At 44.9% G+C, this 20,248-nt stretch overlaps 1 protein-coding gene across 4 annotated transcripts in view; it reads right to left on the reverse strand.

The window, feature by feature from the left end:
- Positions 1 to 550: 550 nt before the first annotated feature.
- Positions 551 to 20,248, reverse strand: part of ddr1 (discoidin domain receptor tyrosine kinase 1) — a 39,050-nt gene continuing 19,352 nt past the window's right edge. The window contains exons 4-21 of one of the 4 annotated variants that reach the window (XM_010885235.5): positions 19,246 to 19,321; positions 18,960 to 19,112; positions 18,552 to 18,699; positions 17,847 to 17,949; positions 16,785 to 16,971; positions 11,097 to 11,346; positions 10,278 to 10,439; positions 9,685 to 9,738; positions 8,085 to 8,251; positions 7,150 to 7,366; positions 5,614 to 5,709; positions 5,194 to 5,338; positions 4,018 to 4,150; positions 3,667 to 3,794; positions 3,325 to 3,522; positions 2,969 to 3,236; positions 2,037 to 2,186; positions 551 to 1,951 (exon numbers count right to left, since the gene is read on the reverse strand). In XM_010885235.5, the coding sequence (XP_010883537.2) occupies positions 1,811 to 1,951; positions 2,037 to 2,186; positions 2,969 to 3,236; positions 3,325 to 3,522; positions 3,667 to 3,794; positions 4,018 to 4,150; positions 5,194 to 5,338; positions 5,614 to 5,709; positions 7,150 to 7,366; positions 8,085 to 8,251; positions 9,685 to 9,738; positions 10,278 to 10,439; positions 11,097 to 11,346; positions 16,785 to 16,971; positions 17,847 to 17,949; positions 18,552 to 18,699; positions 18,960 to 19,112; positions 19,246 to 19,321 (2,776 nt within the window). In that variant the 3' untranslated portion in view covers positions 551 to 1,810. The other 3 variants (XM_010885234.5, XM_010885236.5, XM_020041232.2) reach the window with 3 other exon arrangements.

Genomic DNA, 20,248 nt, shown 5'->3' on the forward strand with positions numbered 1-20,248 from the left:
TGTCAGGAGATCATCACATTGCTCACCTCACTAACACTTGGATACATTTACATGTCTTATCGCTGATCCTTCCACATTATACTGTTACATCAGCTAGTCACCCATCACAACTGCCTGTTTCACATCTGTGATGTCAGGGCACGGGAGGGGGGGGGGTTCTCAGTTTGTGTTGCTGCGGTCTCTACTATTCCAGCTCCCATCAGGATGGATGTCTGTCTTCTGTTCATTTCTTTCAGGCAGCAGACATTCACAGAGCTCCTTGACTAATGGACCTTTCACAGATTTGTGTTACTTAACACCAGTAAGTTCTGTCTTGCTCTGAAGGGTAACATCCATATCTCTGAGGTAACATCCTGGGGTGGTGTTACGTAACTGGGGAAAGTATAGTTAGGCAATATTCAAAGACACACTGGTTCCATGAGACTTGGACTGGGTGTACAGGGCTGAAGTGTAGGGCTGGGGTACAGGGCTGAAGTAAGGCAGGGGGTACAGGGCTGAAGTGTAGGGCTGGGGGTACAGGGTTGAAGTGTAGGGCTGGGGTACAGGGCTGAAGTGTAGGGCTGGGGTACAGGGCTGAAGTGTAGGGCTGGGGGTACAGGGTTGAAGTGTAGGGCTGGGGTACAGGGTTGAAGTGTAGGGCTGGGGGTACAGGGCTGAAGTGTAGGGCTGGGGGTACAGGGCTGAAGTGTAGGGCTGGGGGTACAGGGTTGAAGTGTAGGGCTGGGGTACAGGGTTGAAGTGTAGGGCTGGGGGTACAGGGCTGAAGTGTAGGGCTGGGGGTACAGGGCTGAAGTGTAGGGCTGGGGGTACAGGGCTGAAGTGTAGGGCTGGGGGTACAGGGTTGAAGTGTAGGGCTGGGGTACAGGGCTGAAGTAAGGCAGGGGGTACAGGGCTGAAGTGTAGGGCTGGGGGTACAGGGTTGAAGTGTAGGGCTGGGGTACAGGGCTGAAGTGTAGGGCTGGGGTACAGGGCTGAAGTGTAGGGCTGGGGGTACAGGGTTGAAGTGTAGGGCTGGGGTACAGGGTTGAAGTGTAGGGCTGGGGGTACAGGGCTGAAGTGTAGGGCTGGGGGTACAGGGCTGAAGTGTAGGGCTGGGGGTACAGGGCTGAAGTGTAGGGCTGGGGGTACAAAGCTGAATAATAGTTCCCTACTAAGAGAACACTTGTGCAGTTTCCCCTCTTGAACATGTGTGAGCTGGGAAATTAATTCATACTGTTAAAACATACAAACCTTCACCAGTAACATTTGAACATAACTTCAGAAAATACCAAGATTATCCCAAGATCTGTATATAAAGATGAGTTATTACATTAATGCCAGAATGTTAATATGCTATTAAACGTGATCACATTTCAGAGTACAAAAATCTGATAACCAGCGTTACACATTACTTTTAGCTTCACCTAACATTATCTAGCATGTCACCACACCCCTCCCACTGCATTTCTATGTTGAAGTCTAGCTAGCAGGACATGTTGACTGGCCACTGATAAGCACTATGCGGAATTAGACAGTAACCCACCACCGTACCAACTGCTGTAATGTTCCACTCTGATCGAATGTACAACTACAACCTACAGTCCGAGGTGGGTAGTGAAGGGCTTGGGGTAAACCGAACCAGCGGTATTACAGCCCAGTCCACCCATCATAGAGAAATACAAAATATACAAGCAAGTGACCCACACGCCCTGTCCCCATCGTCTCCCAGGACGCCACCACCACCCACCTCTCTGAGCCCTAATCCCTTCATCTCTATGGTGACTGGAGGAAGCTGGGGGGAAAAGGAAGGAGAACAGCACAATATCCACCTCTACACCATGTTCATGGCATCCTCTGTGAGAAAGGAGTGAATATGGGCAAAGGATGGGCGGAGCTTGCAGTCACGGTTCCAGCAGCTCAGCATGAGCTCATAAAGACCCTGAGGACAGATGTCTGGCCTGCTGAGGTACACCTGGGGGGGCGGAAAGAGAGGTTCAACGTGGACACACCATTTCATTTCCCTGTTACTGTGTGTGTGTGTGTGTGTGTGTGTGTACCTGTCTGCCGTGGTCCCTGAAGAACTCCCCTGCGTTGTCTATGACCTGTTCGTCAGTCAGGCTGGAGTAGGGCTGTTCCTGGCACACGCTGAGCATCTCCCAGAGGGTGACCCCAAACGCCCACACGTCACTGGCTGTGGTGAACTTCCCCTGCAGACACAGACCGTTACTGACGACTCCCAGTTTCCGCAGCTGACTAACTGCTGGCACTGTCATGTCTTTTGCAGAGGCTTTATCCCTCAGTATAGCTGTCATGTCTTTTGCAGGGGCTTTATCCCTCAGTATTGCTGTCATGTCTTTTGCAGGGGCTTTATCCCTCAGTATAGCTGTCATGTCTTTCGCAGGGGCTTTATCCCTCAGTATTGCTGTCATGTCTTTTGCAGGGGCTTTATCCCTCAGTATAGCTGTCATGTCTTTTGCAGGGGCTTTATCCCTCAGTATAGCTGTCATGTCTTTTGCAGGGGCTTTATCCCTCAGTATAGCTGTCATGTCTTTTGCAGGGGCTTTATCCCTCAGTATAGCTGTCATGTCTTTTGCAGGGGCTTTATCCCTCAGTATAGCTGTCATGTCTTTTGCAGGGGCTTTATCCCTCAGTACAGCTGTTGGGTCTTTTGCAGGGGCTTTATCCCTCAGTATAGCTGTCATGTCTTTTGCATGGGCTTTATCCCTCAGTATAGCTATCGAGTCTTTTGCAGGGGCTTTATCCCTCAGTATAGCTATCGAGTCTTTTGCAGGGGCTTTATCCCTCAGTATAGCTGTCGAGTCTTTTGACAGGTACTACTGTCGCAGCACAGTTAGAATGGTTCATTAGAATTAATGTTTCTTAGTGACTGATGAGGCTATGAGCTGGTATTAACTGAGGCTACATTGATTCGTAACTTGTGGCTTTAAGTGAATGGATGTAGTTTTCTTTCTGTGCGTCCTTCCCTCACCATCAGTATACACTCCCAGGCCATCCAGCGTATGGGGAGCACAGCTCTGCCCTGGATACGGTAGTAGTCTCCAGCGTACAGGTTTCTGCTCATCCCGAAGTCGGCAATCTTGATGGGGCGCTCCCCGCCCCCGTCGTCCCCGCTCTCACCCCTCTCCCCCCCCACCAGGCAGTTTCTGGTGGCTAGGTCACGGTGCACAAAGTTCAGAGAGGAAAGAAACTTCATCCCTGAAGCAATCTGACTGGCCATGGAGATCAGGGCAGGATAACTAAGAGGGAGGGAGAAACACAGCTTTAAAACAGGCAGGTTGTGTGTGTGTGTGTATGTTTTAATGACACAGTGTTTTGCCCTGTCACCTGATGGTGGCGGCGTGGTGTGCGGGTCCAGTCTTGTCCAGTAGGACTCTGTGTGAGAGGTACTGGTTGAGGTCCCCACACTCCATGTACTCTGTGACCATGCAGAGAGGCTCGCTGCTCACACACACTCCCAGCAGACGGATGATGTTAGGGTCCTTCAGACGAGACAGAATCTTCCCTTCCTTTAGGAAGTCATTCCTGCAGGTGTGGGACAGAGATCAATGAGAGAAGGCCAAACAAGGAACTTGAGAGTTGCAGTAAGAGAATGATAGTAAAAGAATGACAAACACAGGTTTGCCTAATGTGAATGTAGGCTAGATGATAAAATATCCAAACACAGACCTGGCATTCTTGGAGGCGTCAGGGCGCAGTATCTTAACAGCCACCAGCAGAGGGCGGCCTTTCCTCACATTGAAGGGAAACTCCAGGTTAGGAAGATCCTGAGGGCTCTCTATCTCACACAGATGGACCTGAGGAAGAAGGCAATAGGAAAGACTACCAACTAACAGTTCAACAACAGCTGTCTCAAAAGATCAGAAAATAGTACGTGCTTTAAAGGCTAAATTTTATGTGTGTTTTAGTTTAAAACACTCATACAAACAGGCACCTATAGAAGCACAGACACACACACACACATTATAAAACACAGTATACACTTACAAGCACACACATACACTAGCGCATACTACACACCTCTCCAAACTGTCCCTCCCCAAGTTTCTCCTTGAAGACCAGACACTGTCTGGGCAGGTCAGGCAGGGGGGAGCAGTCTGCTGCTGTCGGGCTGGGTGAGCTCAGGGCTGGCACGGCATATGTGTTGTTTCCACTAACAACACACAGCAAAACCTCATTGAAAATCACTATCTACACACAGCAAAACCTCATTTAAAATCACTAACAACACACAGGAAAACCTCATTTAAAATCACTAACTATATGCAGCCAAACCTAATTTAAAATCCCATAACACTGCAAACCCTCATTTAAAATCACATAACACAGCAAAACCTCATTTAAAATCACTAACACCACACAGCAAAACCTCACTTAAAATCACTTAACACATTACATCAAATCCTTATAAAAAATGGCTAAATACTACAGCAATACTGCAGTAAATAAACAATACAACAGTAATACAAAAGACAATATACAACACAAGGCAATAACACAAATAAACCAGACTTGAACTTTGCAAGTAAAGGTACGGGTGCTTGCTTCAAGGCTCTAAGGTTTTGGGCGATACATTAGTACACCTTAAGAAGTATTGGAAGTCAACAATCTTCTGATGTTTCAGAACCTTTTAAAAGGACCAGATGTCTTTGAAGTATTTGAAGTCTTTTGATGTACTGAAGTGTCAAAACCGCAAGAATAAACGTATAATTTTTTTTGTATGTCTTAGAAATATTAGAAGTACTTAACTTACATTATCATACACATTTCAGCATTTTAAGTTGGCCATGCCTAAACATGTAAAACAAAGTTGGTTTGGTCTCTTTAGCTTGAATGGTTCAAGCGAAAGAGATACTTTTAGTAACCCAATAAAGTCAATAAAGGAGTCCCATCAACAAAATCCCATCCAAGTCAATGTCAATTTTAAGAATGTAAAAGTTTTTTAAAAAATTAAGAAATGTATAAAAGATTATCAAAAAGTTGTAAGCAAGCCACCTGGTCATGAAGGTACTGAAAGTGTTGACGTTTGATCCGTGTCTCTAGCTTAAACACAGTGAGAGGTGTGTGATAAATAATACGAATTAATCATTTGAAGATTAAAACTCGCCAGCCCCAGTAATTCCATAACTACAAACAATGTGTAATACAGGTAGACTCCAGATTGTCAGGTAAATGGTTGGGGGTGTCCAGTCTTACCTGACGCCCTGCAGGCTGACGATGTCTGCTTCAGCATAGTGGGGTACACTGGGGGGGGACAGGGCCGGGTAGGGAGGGGCGCCGGGGTACGGGGGAGGCTCCTCTGTGGGGGAGGGAAAACCTTTCTCCATGTCCATGCCACAGGCTGGGGGGGGGGGGGTGTAAGGAACAGAGTTGAGAGAGAACCAGGCCCAGGCCTTCATCTACTCTTGAGCATTTTGAGACAAATTATTTTGTTAATATCGTGTTAAAAAACAGTACACAAAATGTGTGTTGACGCAATGAGTGAGTGCTGGACAAATGGTTTATAATCGAACACATGCCCAAAGGTGTTATTTCCACAGACAGTTGAATTCCTGCTCTAGGGAGCTCCAGGTTGGGGGTGTATCCTGGGATCTAACCCCAGTCAGAGGCTCTTACCCTGGGCCTCATTATTGAGGCTCTTCTCCATAAGGTGAGAGGAGTCCCTGGTCAAAGGGATGGTTAGGGGCCATGAGGAGCCATGCTGTCTCTGATCTGACAGGAGGACGTGATAGCCTGGGTTGTTTAACAGCAATGCTGGCAGTACAAACATGAACCAAACACAAACCACACACAGGCACATACAGTACACATATATATAAAAAAAAACACACACACACACACACACAACAAGGCAAACAATAAACACACAAGGCAAACAACAACAACAACACACAAAACAACACAAGAACCATTAGAAACACAGCATACCAGTTATGATAAAGAAGGGAAGAGGTGTAACAACATGAAAACAGAGCGGAACGGAACAGAAGAGAACAGCATAGCAAAGACTAAGCAGGTTAATCAACTCAGGCAACGGTCAAACATACACCACAACACAAGGGGAACAAAGTACATTGTCAGGATATATTTCTGTTATTCAGCATAATCACATTTCTGCTAGAAAATGACTCTTCTAATGAACCTGTTTGAAAAGAATCCTGATCCTGTCACAAGCTTATTCTTCTACATCATATTCCTGTTAGAGGCTGACTCCTCTACGACACTCTGTCAACATCATCATATTCCTGTTAGAGGCTGACTCCTCTACTGACAGTGTTTCAACATAATCATGATCCTTTAAGAAGCTGATTCTTCCGTATACTGACAGTGTTTCAATCTCCCAGCTAGTAAAGAAAGCAAAGCAGCCTCCTGCCATGCTGTGCCCTCTCTCTTTTCCTACTTGGCTTTTCCTTCCTGTCAGTGAACAATAGATCATTGTGTCTTTCTCGTGTGTGTGGATCTGTCCATCTGCAGGCCCTGCTAGCATAATGTGGGGTTCTGAGAATTATCTTTCTTTTTTTTACTTTAGCATGTTTACATTTCACTCCCTCTCCTTTCCTTTTCAAAATAAGTTGGCTTATGGATACAGCGGTTATAGCCCCAGAGGTTCTCACAACATTAACACAAACACACAAATAAACCAATTGTGATATAAACTGAAGGCTTTGAAATATTCCACATTTCAATAATGTCTGTACTTCACAATAGGCCAACTAAGAATCCCACAGTGTTTGTGTATCTATTAAGCTGCCAATATTAAGCTGCCCATTACCTATTAAGCTGCCTATTTACATACCCATCTATCAGAGTATCCATCTATCAGAGTATTCATCTAACTGTGTATCCATCTAACTGCGTATCCATCTATCAGAGTATCCATCTAACCACATATCCATCTATCAGAGTATCCATCTAACTGTGTATCCATCTATCAGAGTATCCATCTAACCACATATCCATCTATCAGAGTATCCATCTAACTGTGGATCCATCTAACCGCGTATCCATCTATCAGAGTATCCATCTATCAGAGTATCCATCTTATCGTGTATCCACCCACCTACCTGCCTATTTACCTACCAATCTACCAGTCCACCCCTCTATGTTTCTGTCACATTCCTTCAGTCAAACAGTCTCTCCCTCTGTGTTTACCAGTGCTGTCTTGTCTTGTGTGTTCCCGTGGTCGCAGCAGGGCACTGGGCTCCTGGTATTCTCCCTCTCCATCACAGCGCTCCCTCTCTCTGTCATCTGGGAAGGTGTGTATGCGTTGGTAGCGACTGGAGTAGCTGTGTGTGTTGTTGATAACCACACTGTCCGAGGGGACAGACAGATGAACACGCAGCTCATCACTGGACAGACTGCCCTGGGCCTAGAGAAGACAGGGAGAGTGTTAGAACATACCCCCTGGGCCTAGAGAGGACAGGGAAGGAATTTAGGACAGACCCCCTGGGCCTAGAGAGGACAGGGAGAGGGTTAGGACAGACCACCTTGAGCCTAGAGAGGACAGGGAGGGAATTAGGACAGACCTAGAGTACAGAGAGTTAGGACAGACCCCCTGGGCCTAGAGTACAGAGAGTTAGGACAGACCCCCTGGGCCTCGAGTACAGAGAGTTAGGATAGACCCCCTGGAAGTAGAGTACAGAGAGTTAGGACAGATCCCCTGGAAGTAGAATACAGAGAGTTAGGACAGACCCCCTGGGCCTCAAGTACAGAGAGTTAGGACAGACCCCCTGGGCCTCGAGGACAGAGAGTTAGGATAGACCCCCTGGGCCTAGAGTACAGAGAGTTAGGACAGACCCCCTGGGCCTAGAGTACAGAGAGTTAGGACAGACCCCCTGGGCCTAGAGTACAGAGAGTTAGGACAGACCCCCTGGGCCTCGAGTACAGAGAGTTAGGACAGACCCCCTGGGCCTAGAGTACAGAGAGTTAGGACAGACCCCCTGGGCCTAGAGTACACACACACACACACACTCTTCTGGACTGAATATGAGCAAGAGTGGAGAGGTGAGTCAGACAAACACATCCACTGTAAACGTAAGAATGTAGCAGCCATTTTGAAAGTCATGCTGAAAGTCTTTCCTCCTCACCTTGCCAAGTATCTTTTTCCAGTACTGCCTCCACAGAATTACAGCAATAACAGCCAATAGCAGCAGGATGATGCCCACCAGGCAGCCAATCAGGATGGCTGTGTTACTGCTGTCGTGCTTGGCCACAGGAAGGCCTGACCTCGGGGTAGTAGCAGCGAAGTCGGCCTCTGAAAACAACAGAAGTGTAATGAAGCATGTATGTAATGTGTGTGTGTGTGTGTGTGTGTGGGGGGGGGGGGGGGGGGGCTTGTGGAGTAATGAATGAGTCAATGCGTTAATACACTTGGTCTGAGGCGTGTGGAATGGGACCTGTGGGCCTTAGGTGTGCAGGACGGATTTTATAACAACATCTGTGTTTGTGTGTGTTTCTGTATGCTGAGCCACCGTTAATACGCCGTCCAATCTGTGTATTAGCACTGTTTAGTTAAGAGGGAGCCTCTGAGAACTTGTCCATCTGTGGGTCACACCCAAATATTTTCATCAAGCACACTGAATGTCTGGTGTGGTGTTTTTTGGTGTGTGTGTGTGTGTTCAGTATATATGCTCATGCCGGGGAGATCTGTGGAAGCCTTAGGTCTGGTCTTGTGAACAGAATGTATTCTCTGATCCAGATGACCTTGGACGAGAGCAGCACTTCTGATTCTAAAGGCAACGGGCTACAGGACCCTATTCCCTTCACAGAGCCCTACTTGTCAGGAGAGGACCACGGCCTGACATAGTGCACTGCCTAGAATGTCATTTGGGAGCCTGCCACAGTCACATGAGCTGAAGAAAGGATTCCTCAGGGTGTTGAACACATGACTGAAACACTGGCATCATGGTGTATGTGGCGGACTGGAGGAAAACAACACTACAGCAGACCTATCCTGACCAACACACACAGCTCAAACATCCAAGTTACACGGCAAATCAGTCTCAACAATACATTTATCTCTCCCTTTCGAAATAAACGCACACATCAACACATCCACCCCAAGCACAGCCATGAAGACAGAGAAATATCTCCACTCTGTAGCTGAACCCACTCACAAATTCAAAAATACTTTTTATTGGACTGTTCTGTGGTTATGTACTTTTAGGATCTTTATGTTAGTTCCACACTGGTTACATTGTTACTACCATGTTTCTCAACATGATGAGGTACTACTGTGTTTGTCAACATGAGGAGGTACTACCGTGTTTGTCAACATGATGAGGTACTACCGTGTTTGTCAGCATGATGAGGTACTACCGTGTTTGTCAGCATGATGAGGTACTACCGTGTTTGTCAGCATGATGAGGTACTACCGTGTTTGTCAACATGATGAGGTACTACCGTGTTTGTCAGCATGATGAGGTACTACCGTGTTTGTCAACATGATGAGGTACTACCGTGTTTGTCAGCATGATGAGGTACTACCGTGTTTGTCAGCATGATGAGGTACTACCGTGTTCGTCAACATGAAGTACTACTGTGCAAAACAATTTGTTGGTGTGTAGTCATCCGTCAGAGCCACAACTGAAACCACCCAGCATCCCTCCTTTCTGTACTCTATGTCATCAAAAACAGTTCCAATGTGTCTATTCTTTCTTTTACCTCATCTATCTGTGTGTACCTCACCTGACAGTGTGCTGTTGCTTGTGTTGTCCATCATGGGGGTGGTGTTGGGGGGTTCTAGAGGAATTAGGGATAGACAAACTGATCAGACAGAGGAGGAGGAATAAGGTTCATCTCAGCATGATGCCATGTAGCATATGAGATGTCAAACTCCATATGGATGATAAACGTGTTGTCTAGACGTAGTGTTAATGGCTGCTATGTGAGGATGGACTGCGGCTGGGCATTTAACAGAGTGTGATGGATAGAGACAAGGCCGTTCACACATGGCCTATTGTTATCCAAAGCCCCTGGATGGTGTAGGGACTGCTTCTAGCTGCTTTCTTGTCACTGCATGATTTGCCACTTCTTTAGAGAGAGTCATCCCAACAGGACAGATCCAAGACACAGGGAGACTAGAACTGGGAAAGATGACGTGCCAGGAGGTGCCAAGGGGGAGGAGAGGGATGAGTGGACAGGCGTACTACAGGGGAATTATGACAGGGACAGGAGATGAAGGGTGATGACATTGAGTGGGGATACGATTTATGGGTGATGACGCAGAACGAGAGGAGAGGATGAGGGGATAAGAAGGGGAGGTGGGAGGGCTAACTCACCAGAGGGATCACTAGTGGAGTTCGAGGAGTTGTGGTGGAGGATGGGACTGACGGAGGACTGAATGACAGGAGGAGGAGTGGAGACTGGAGGAGCTGGAGGAGCATGTGGAGCAGGAAGGACAGAGCCTCTGTCCATGGGGTCCACGCCCTCCCCATATGGCTCTGAGAGAGAGACAGACATGTATTTACAATACTATAATAAATACACAGATGAGCAGAACGTTAAGTACAGTGACAGAAGTTCTGTTGTTTTGGCTCTGTACTCCAGCACATTATATATGAAAGAACGACTAAGAGGGTAGTGGAGGGCGGGTATGTAAGGAAAAGGCTGTAATTCCTACACAGTACATGGAATGGAAATACCCTCAAATTAAAGCTGACGCAAATGAAAGCTGACCAAACTCTTACTGTGTCATACATATCAAATCCAACTTGCTTACGCACAGATCCAAAAAAACAAAATACTTATGGACTGCACTGTAGACCGCAAATTGCACATCATCTACATACAGCCCACAACAGTAATATCGACACCAGTAATATCTACAACAGTAATATCTTCACCAGTAATATCTACACCAGTAATATCTACACCAGTAATATCAACACCAGTAATATCTACACCAGTAATATCTACACCAGTAATATCAACACCAGTAATATCTACACCAGTAATATCTACACCAGTAATATCTACACCAGTATTATCTACACCAGTAATATCTACACCAGTAATATCTACACCAGTATTATCTACACCAGTAATATCAACTGTCTCTGAGAATAAATTATGAATCCAGGGATCTACACGGGGTGTACCTGAGTAGAAGGAGATCTCCGAGATGAGCAGCCATCGGTCAGCGAAGGTGAACTGGCAGCGCAGGATCTGGGCGGGGCGACCCCCCAACGGAATGGAAATGGGGCGTGAGGAGGGGTCTTTCAGGTCCTCCAGGGGTATGGCCAGCAAGAGAGGGGGCGAGGACCAGGGGAGCAACAAGCCAGGTTTAAACTGACACTCGACCTTACGGAAGACTCTCACCCCCTGGGTGTGACGGTTGTTACTGTGGACCTGGGCGGCAGGACCGGACATAGGAAAGGAGACGGATATGAATCACCTTATAACAATGACTAGTGACACTACTGTAATGCATGAATAAAAGGACACGTGCAAACTGGATGGTGGCTGTTTCAGCCACCATTGTGAGTCAGCTATGAATCTAAAGGAGCGTAATGATGAAAGACAAAGTGTGAGAGGATAACTACATAGGAGTTTACACAGAGGATAAAGAGACAGGAACATTTAACAGAGCAGGAGGAGATGACTTATCATATATCATATATCATATAAGGAGACCGGAGTTAAGTTAAGGAAGAGGAGTAGTGGATTGATTAGAGAATCCATTTTACAGGCATGGGAGAAAAAAGGTTCCACCTATATGTTTATAGACAGTTACAGTTGGCTAGTATGTTGAAAACAGAATTTCTGATGTTTTTTTCCCTACTACATTTCTTTTTGCTGCTTCATTTTGACAATGTTCATTGCGAAGTGGTTCCTAAACAGCGGTGCTAGGACACTGAGGGTACTTGAGAAGACTCATTACACCACATCCTAACTGGTAAAATGGTTATTTCAGAGATATTATGGGCAGAACAAAATTCAGTTGGTATAGAATAAAGGCGTTTGATTCTCCAAAAAGAGGGTGCTGTCACAGTTAGAGGGTGAGTAAGGGGGAGAGACTCATACAAAGCTGAAAAACAACTCAAAAAAACATTCAGCAGCAGGGAGTTTGATATCAGGACAAGAATGATTCACCAAATCAGGAACTTTAGAATAAATATTTTGAGGGGGTGCTGGTGATATGAAAATATATGAACAGGGTAGCAAAATGCAATGCATTTGGGCAAGGGCCTGCAATACCATCAAAAAGAACATACAACTTGACATCCCAATAAGAATTGGTATAATGATAAATGATAAATGTGCGTGTGTTCCCAACATTTTATTTTTGATGGCGGTTCCTAAGACCAATACTGAAGTAGGGAAAAACTATTCCTGTACCATGCACCATCCACCTGCAATGAGCTACAAAATATTTTAAAATGAATTGATCTAGTTGATTAGTTTACACTAATTGATTTTAAGTCTTATTAAATCTCTGATAGATACTGAATTGGGGGGCTGTAAATGCTTTTCATGCATACTGCAGCAAAACTTGATAAATTCTGCCACAAAACAGGTTCACAAACCCAAACAGACCCCAGAACAAAAATCCAAAATAATGAGAAAACCACATTGAATTTTATAATGATTTAGTTGTACTGTTGCATTCTTTCAGCACAGATTCAGGTCCTAAGTGGAATGTACTTCAAATGAGTATGATGTGGTCCTTCCTACTGACTGAAATGTACATCACACAGCACCCTTTTTTAATTAATTTAAACGGTTCTAAACTGGTTAAAAATATGTCTATAACTGATGGTTTAAATAATCAAGGTTAAAGAACCATCTGGCCTGAAGACAAGGAAAACAGAATTAACTGGCCTGAAGACAGATTGGCCAAAATGTTCCTGTATTGGGAGAACATTTGAAAACATCTCCCTTCAGGTGACCTGGACCTGTCCCATTCAGGTTCCTATAGTTATAATGGGTGTGCATCAACCTTCAGGTGACCTGGACCTGTCCCATTCAGGTTCCTATAGTTATAATGGGTGTGCTCCACCCTTCAGGTGACCTGGACCTGTCCCATTCAGGTTCCTATAGTTATAATGGGTGTGCATCAACCTTCAGGTGACCTGGACCTGTCCCATTCAGGTTCCTATAGTTATAATGGGTGTGCATCAACCTTCAGGTGACCTGGACCTGTCCCATTCAGGTTCCTATAGTTATAATGGGTGTGCTCCACCCTTCAGGTGACCTGGACCTGTCCCATTCAGGTTCCTATAGTTATACAAGCCTTCAGGCGTGTATGGGAGCTGAGATTAGGGCAGGAAACCATTGATCAGAAATAACATCAGGAACCGGATTGGGGAAAAAAGACTAGAAGGTTAGGAAAATACCTATGTTAATTATTAAGCTTTAGATAGCTTAGTTGCAGCATTCCAAGTGGACTGGGTAAACTCTGGGAAAGTTTAACAATCCTCATTGTGAACACCATAGCATAGGACAATCCATGAGAAACACTGAAAAGCTCAAAACAGACTCCTCATGGTTTGCACCTAGACTGGGATTTCACAGTGATCAATAATGATCCCATACTAAGCTCTTTTATTCTTTATTATATGTAATTGTATTGTGTTAATAAAACGTGTGCTGTGATTTTAGCCCCTTGTTCTCTGACGTGCACCCTGCACAAGTTGTTCTGCTTCTTATCACAAAAAGTACTCCCCAACACCTACATTCCTGAATTGGAGGAGAACGAATTAACTGGCCAACAACCAAGACTGAGCCTGCAGACGCACGACTTCCCAGAAGTATGCCACAGCCAGGATTTGAACACCTGGCTCCAATGACGCTGATGTATTGTGAGGCAATGGCTGTACTGCTGCATCCTTTGGGAGTCCCCTAGATAATCTAATTCTATCATGTGCTTTCAGTTGAGCCAAATCCCCAAATCCCAGCCCTAACCAACATTCCACCGGGACTGTACCCAGTCCACAGGACATTGAAGTCCCAAACCGCCCCACATAACAGCACAGCATTTCATCATAGAGAAACCACAAGCACACAAAAAGATAGTGATGCAACCTAATGGCACCCTGAGCCCAGACTCAGACAAACAACCCAATGATGAACGACATCAGCAAACAAAGCTAACTGGATGGTGGGACTGGGAGGAGAATTTTAGCCAATAGAACTGCGGCTAGCCACATAATTGGAAAGAGATGGGATGGCTGTTATTGTGTTGTGAAATGTTGGTCAACATCATTGTTATTGTTTTATAGTCTGTGAGCTAGGATTCTAGGGAAGAAGACTCAAAAAGACATGAGGAGCACACACAAATACACATTTCTACTAACCCTAATGTCAACCTAAAACACAAAAAGCTAACATGTAACCCTTTGCCTAAATGTCTGAAGGTTATGGAATATCTTTTTCTGCATTAACAGTTCCCTCTTTTGGCTCTCAAAAGTTTGGAATTTAAATCAAACAATTTCTATAATGTTAAAGCATAGATCTTCAGCTAGTTTCAGTGTATCTGTGTACCATTTCCACATTTAGAAATAAAAAAACGTGTGAACACACTTCCTTGAGTTCAGGACACCAAAACTGTTGGGACAATTGGCTTGACGTGTTTCTGGTTAGTTAGGTGTGCTCCGTCACATCATTTGTGTAGACATTTAAGAGGTGTCAATGAAACGTCTTGATTCTAGGCTTTGTTTTTGACTTTGGTGTCTGGTAAGTGATTCCTGTCACCACATGAGCAGCAAAGATATTTAGAAGAAGGTCAAGGAAGCAATTATGAGGCTGAAAGAAATTTAAATAATAGCCAGTACTTTTTAACTTACTAAAAATAACAGTTTGGTGCCTCACAATGAAGAGTGAAAACACTGTTGCTCAGATTTGCTCAGATTTGAAAAACAGCCTAACAAGCCACCAGTGGGTAGGTGTGGATTTGTCAGCCAGACTTTTGCCAGCCAGACTTTACCAGCCGGGTTTACCAGCCAACTACAGAGGCTAAACCACAAGGTACAAACCGCTAGTTAGCCTTAAAAACAGGATGGCCAGGTTTGAGTTAGCTAAAAGAAAAATGTTGTTAGCAAAAAATAATCAAAAGGTGCTTCAACAAAGCATTACTTTAAGGGTGTGCACACTTATTTTCCCCCCTTCAAACATTACAGTTCATTTTTCAATTGAATTGTTCACATTATAGGTCACATTAAAAGTGGAAAACGTTCTGACAGGATTTATCATTGTCTCATTCTTTTACATCACAAGAACCCGGCATTTTAACAGGTGTGTAGACTTTTTATATCCACTGTATATATATATATATACAGCTCTGGAAAAAAGACCACTCCAAAATGTCTTAAATGTATGGCAGCTATTCCATTCCAGTGTCTGTTAAATTCCAACACAGGCACACCTCATTTTACTTAATGAGGTACTGATTAGGTTATTACCTGAACCAAATCAAATTTAACAAGGAAAAGTATAAAAACCACTGCTGTGGTCATTACTATCCTCTTGCAATAGGACCAGTTGGATGGCAAAACAGTGCAAGTAGTACCTCAAAGGTAATTTGAATTAAAAAAAATATATTCAGTAAGACAAAAGAGTTGAATGATACATTTCAGGCTGAAGTTTGCAAAAGACCATAAGGATTAGACCGTAGAGGAATGGAGTAAGGTCATCTTCTCTGAAGAGTCACATTTTCAGCTTTGCCCAACACCTGCTTGTCTAATGGTTAGACAGAGACCTGGACAAGCCACAGTGTCTCGCACCCACTGTGAAATTTGGTGGAGGATCGTTGGTGATCTGGGGATGCTTCAGCAAGGCTGGAATCGGGCAGATTTGTCTTTGTGAAGGACGAATGACTCAAGCCAAATACAAGGTTATCCTGGAAGAACACTTGCTTCCTTCTGCTCTGACAATGTTCCCCAACTCTGAGAATTGGTTCTTCCAGCAGGACAATGCTCCATGCCACAGCCAGGTCAATCAAGGTGTGGATGGAGGACCACCAGATGAAGACACTGTCATGGTCAGCCCAATCTCCAGACTTGAACCCCATTAAAAACTTCTGGAATTTGATCAAGAGGAAGATGAATGGTCACAAGCCATCAAACAACGCCGAGCTACCAGGAGTGACACAAAGTCACCGCAATGTGACAGACTGGTGGAGAGCATGCCAAGAGACATGAAAGCTGTGATAAAAAATCAGGGTTATTCCACCAAATATAGATTTCTGAACTCTTCCTAAGTAAAAAAAAAAGTATTTTGTTGTTGAAAAATATGAATTTTTTGTTTTCTTTGCATTATTTGAGGTCTGAAAACAATGTATCTTTTTTGGTTATTTTGACCAGTTGTTGTTTTCTACAAATAATTACTCTAAATGACAATATTTCTATTTGGAATTTGGCAGTAATGTTGTCAGGAGTTTATAGAATAAAACAAAACTGTTAATTTTACTCAAACACATACCTATGAATAGTAAAACCAGAGAAACTAATAATGTTGCTGTGTTCTCTTCATTTTTTCCAGAGCTGTATATTTCATTATATTTTTTCAAAAATTGGTGTCCTGATAGTGATATCGAAAAAGTGTATTTCTGCTGATTTAACCAAGAAGGCTGTACCATTACTGCATTGCTTCAGTACTCAGGCCAAGGGTTCCCTCAAGGGGGCATAGTGACATGGGAAGCAGGAGAATTCATTATATAACAAGTAACAAAACATCACTAACTGGGAGATATTCATGCATTGTATAAAATGATGTCATATATTGCAACATACTTTTGGAGGCTTATTGTCAAAGTAATTACAGAGGGCACAAGACATCCAAACCCGTACCTGCATGGTGTGGAAGCTGCGCGTCTTCTGGAAGTGGAACTCGATCTGGACACTGCCCTGCCCTAGAGCCTCTCTGCTCCAGCCCAGATAGTCATAACCCGGCCACACCCTCAGCTCCTTGGTCTCTGTAAAGTCATCTCCTCCTAACACACCGTCAACCAGCTGGCCCAGGCCTCCGAACTGGACCCTGAAACACACTCGGTACATCAATACACAGACACTGTATACTTCACTGCACCGGTTCCCTACTCCAGTACCTCTAACAGCACACATTTTAATGAGGCCCTGGACAGACACACCCAATTCAAGTCAACGAGGGCCTGATAACAAGTTGAATCAACTGTGCTTGGCTGGGGCTACAATGCAAATGTGTACTGTTGGGGCCACTGAAGGACCGGATTGGGGAACCAATCATGACATGCTAAAAAAACACCCACCCAACCGCATGCAGACATATATATATATACACACACACACACCTCTACGTCTCTTTTTTCCAATAGACACACACACACACACATACACACCCTGTTATGTCTTAGTTTTGTCACAGACACATCTGGTATACACAGGTCTGGGTTGTGTCAAACTGTTAGGAAAACAGTTGAGCCCTATTAAAAAGGCACACGTGAATCTCCCTCCATCCCGTCCTGCCTTTCCCCCATCCCTGGACAATAAAGTCCGGAAACTGTACAACTCTCTACACAAATAAAGCCCAACTCCAGATCATTTCATTCTTATTCGATTAGGTGGAGAGAAAATGAACTTTGGGAAAAGGACTTGTTTGGTGTGGATTTCATTGGCTCACTAAGGCTCCAAGAGGCCCTGGGCACTGCTGACAGATGGGAGGGGTGAAGGTGGGTCTCTAGACCACGGAGGATATGGGTTAGCTACATGCACATTCCTTTATTTACTTCCCCATTCATCACCAGGTAGGTTTGACTCAGAACCCGTATTCTGTTACAGCGACAGCCTAGGGGCCCAACTACAGGGCGGATGAACCCGGCAGATCAGGTGACCAGTAGACACTTCCCACAGAGCTGGTAAAAGACACACACTTACCCTGCCTCTGTGCTGCCGTCATAGGTGGAGTCGTTGAGGTACACAGGTGAGCCAGACAGGTGCATCACATGACCCACAGGAGCCGTGTAGGCCAACAGGCCATCTGACAGAGACGGGGAGGACTGCGTCATTAACACACTGCTACCACACTATACTCTGGTGCATTGTTCTAGCTTGAAACCCTGGAATATGACGTGAGAATGTTGGGAAATGTATGTAGGCGGAGTTCTGGTAGTAGTGCTTCAGGACTGATGCTTAACCATCTGATAGGGAAGCAATGGGAGATCCAAACATGGAGCTTCTGATGATGCTTCTAATTTCTACACATGCAAATGAAATCATACAAAATCTATCTTTCTGTTTTAATAGCAAGGCTCACAAAAATAACTCTGATAATTGTATAAAATGTGTAAATTCTACGATGATAAAAACACATTCTCTTTCTGTAATTGTGCATTATACAATTCCTGTCTATAAATGTAGTAAATAAGGAATGAGACTTCAGCAACAAAACCTCAACACAGAAAACATTATAAAAATAAACCAAAGGGACACGACTTGACCAAACATATTAACAAATGACAGTATATTGGACACCTAGACAAAATCACAATCAGTGTAATTGCTGGTCGATATGTCATTCTTGTGAACAAATCAAATTCCTACTCCCCAAAAAGTAGTATTGTGTGTGTGTGTGTGACTCACCATTCCACAGACAGCCATAGAGCTCCACTCGTAGACAGACACTCATGACCCGGTCTGCCAAGGGGTAGAACCGGACATAGCGGGCTACAATAGGAGGGCCCAGGTCTTTCAAAACCACATCATAGGTGTTCTTATTCCCAGACACCACCTGGGGGACACAGACGGGAGGGAGATTATCAAGAGAACTGCCAAATGGAATTCAGAAATGGTAGTGAATATTAGGCTTTAGGAAACTAGTGCAATCTTGGACTTGAAAAAAAAACAGGACAAATGAATACATCATCATATAGGTGATCTACTCAGTGACAGAGCATACCTCAAAAGGTGTATAAGAGAAACAGGGGCAATAAATCAACAGACGCGCACACACACACACACACACACACACACACACGATGGTGTGTTCACCTCCTGCCCCCAGCGGTCCTTCCAGGTGATCCAGGATCGTCCGTCTCGGGAGTAACGGAGCCGGTAGCTGCGGGCAAACTCCTGGCCGTGCCCATCGGCATGGCGACCCTGGGTACCCACCAGGGCCAGGAAGTGCAGTGAGCGCAGGTCCACCTGGAGTAAGGAGAACCTGATGTATGACCCTCAACCCATCCAAAGCATAAAACAAAGTCCGACCCAATGACCTGAGTCCAGAGAGGACGCACCGCTAATAATAGAGAAATGGCCTGTGTTCTATCGATCTCACCTGGAGGTACTCTGAAGCACTGGGGAAGACTGCTCCCAAAGGACACCAGGCACCATCCCCCGCTCCCGTACTCAACCTGACAGAGACACACAGATGGGGGAAGAGATGGAGGTGCCAAGGGAGAAACAGTGACACAGTGAAATGAAAAGAGGATGGACAAGAGGGGAAAGGGTTCATGGATAGTGAATAGATGGATATTAGAACTAGATTATTCTAGGATCCAGAAAGAATGCCTATCATTCTAACTATAGCAACACATACATCCTACAGGGAGCCCAGTCGCCACAGTAAGACCAAGACAAAACCAGTCACCGGCAGTTGGATTCATTCACACAAGCCAACCAAATGAAGCAAACCAAATTAGGCCACATACAAACCACCCTCAATACCAAGGCCAAATATGCCTGTTAACATGTGGAATGGTTACAGTTCATTTCATTCTGATCCCACTGAGTCAACCCAAACAAACAACCAACCATTCAGAACCCTATCACTGAGGGAGGGGGGAGGGCACACCAGGTCTCCCTGCATCGGCCAAGAATTCGTTTTACAGATTAGTGCCCTGGAAACACTAAACTTAGTGGATATTTTGGACATTCCATCAGGAAACAGAGCTCCGCCCGTCTAAGGTTCTACTGAGTTAGTGACAGCACAGCCTTCATTCTCCATCCTGATGTCTCCATCACCCTATGTGCTTCTATCTTCTAACCCAGTCTTCATTCTCTAAACAACGCCCCCCCCCCGGTGTCTCTGTAAAGGGCTCTGGGTTAATCACCTCCACATGGACTGACACTCAGCCAACAGTCCCAGCCAGACACAGCAGGCAAGGAGAGACATGGAAACTGTTTCAGAATCACTGTCGGTTTCTGTCTTGCTGTCTGTTAGTGAATGTGGAGTAACAAACTTTGTTTAGGTAGTGTACTGTGCTATAGAGAGCCACAGTATTCTAATTGAATGGTCTTGTCCTATGGGATTGAAACTGGACGACCACTGACAGTCAACT

This window comes from Esox lucius, chromosome 20, assembly GCF_011004845.1.
Source record: "Esox lucius isolate fEsoLuc1 chromosome 20, fEsoLuc1.pri, whole genome shotgun sequence".
Lineage (NCBI taxonomy): Eukaryota > Metazoa > Chordata > Actinopteri > Esociformes > Esocidae > Esox > Esox lucius.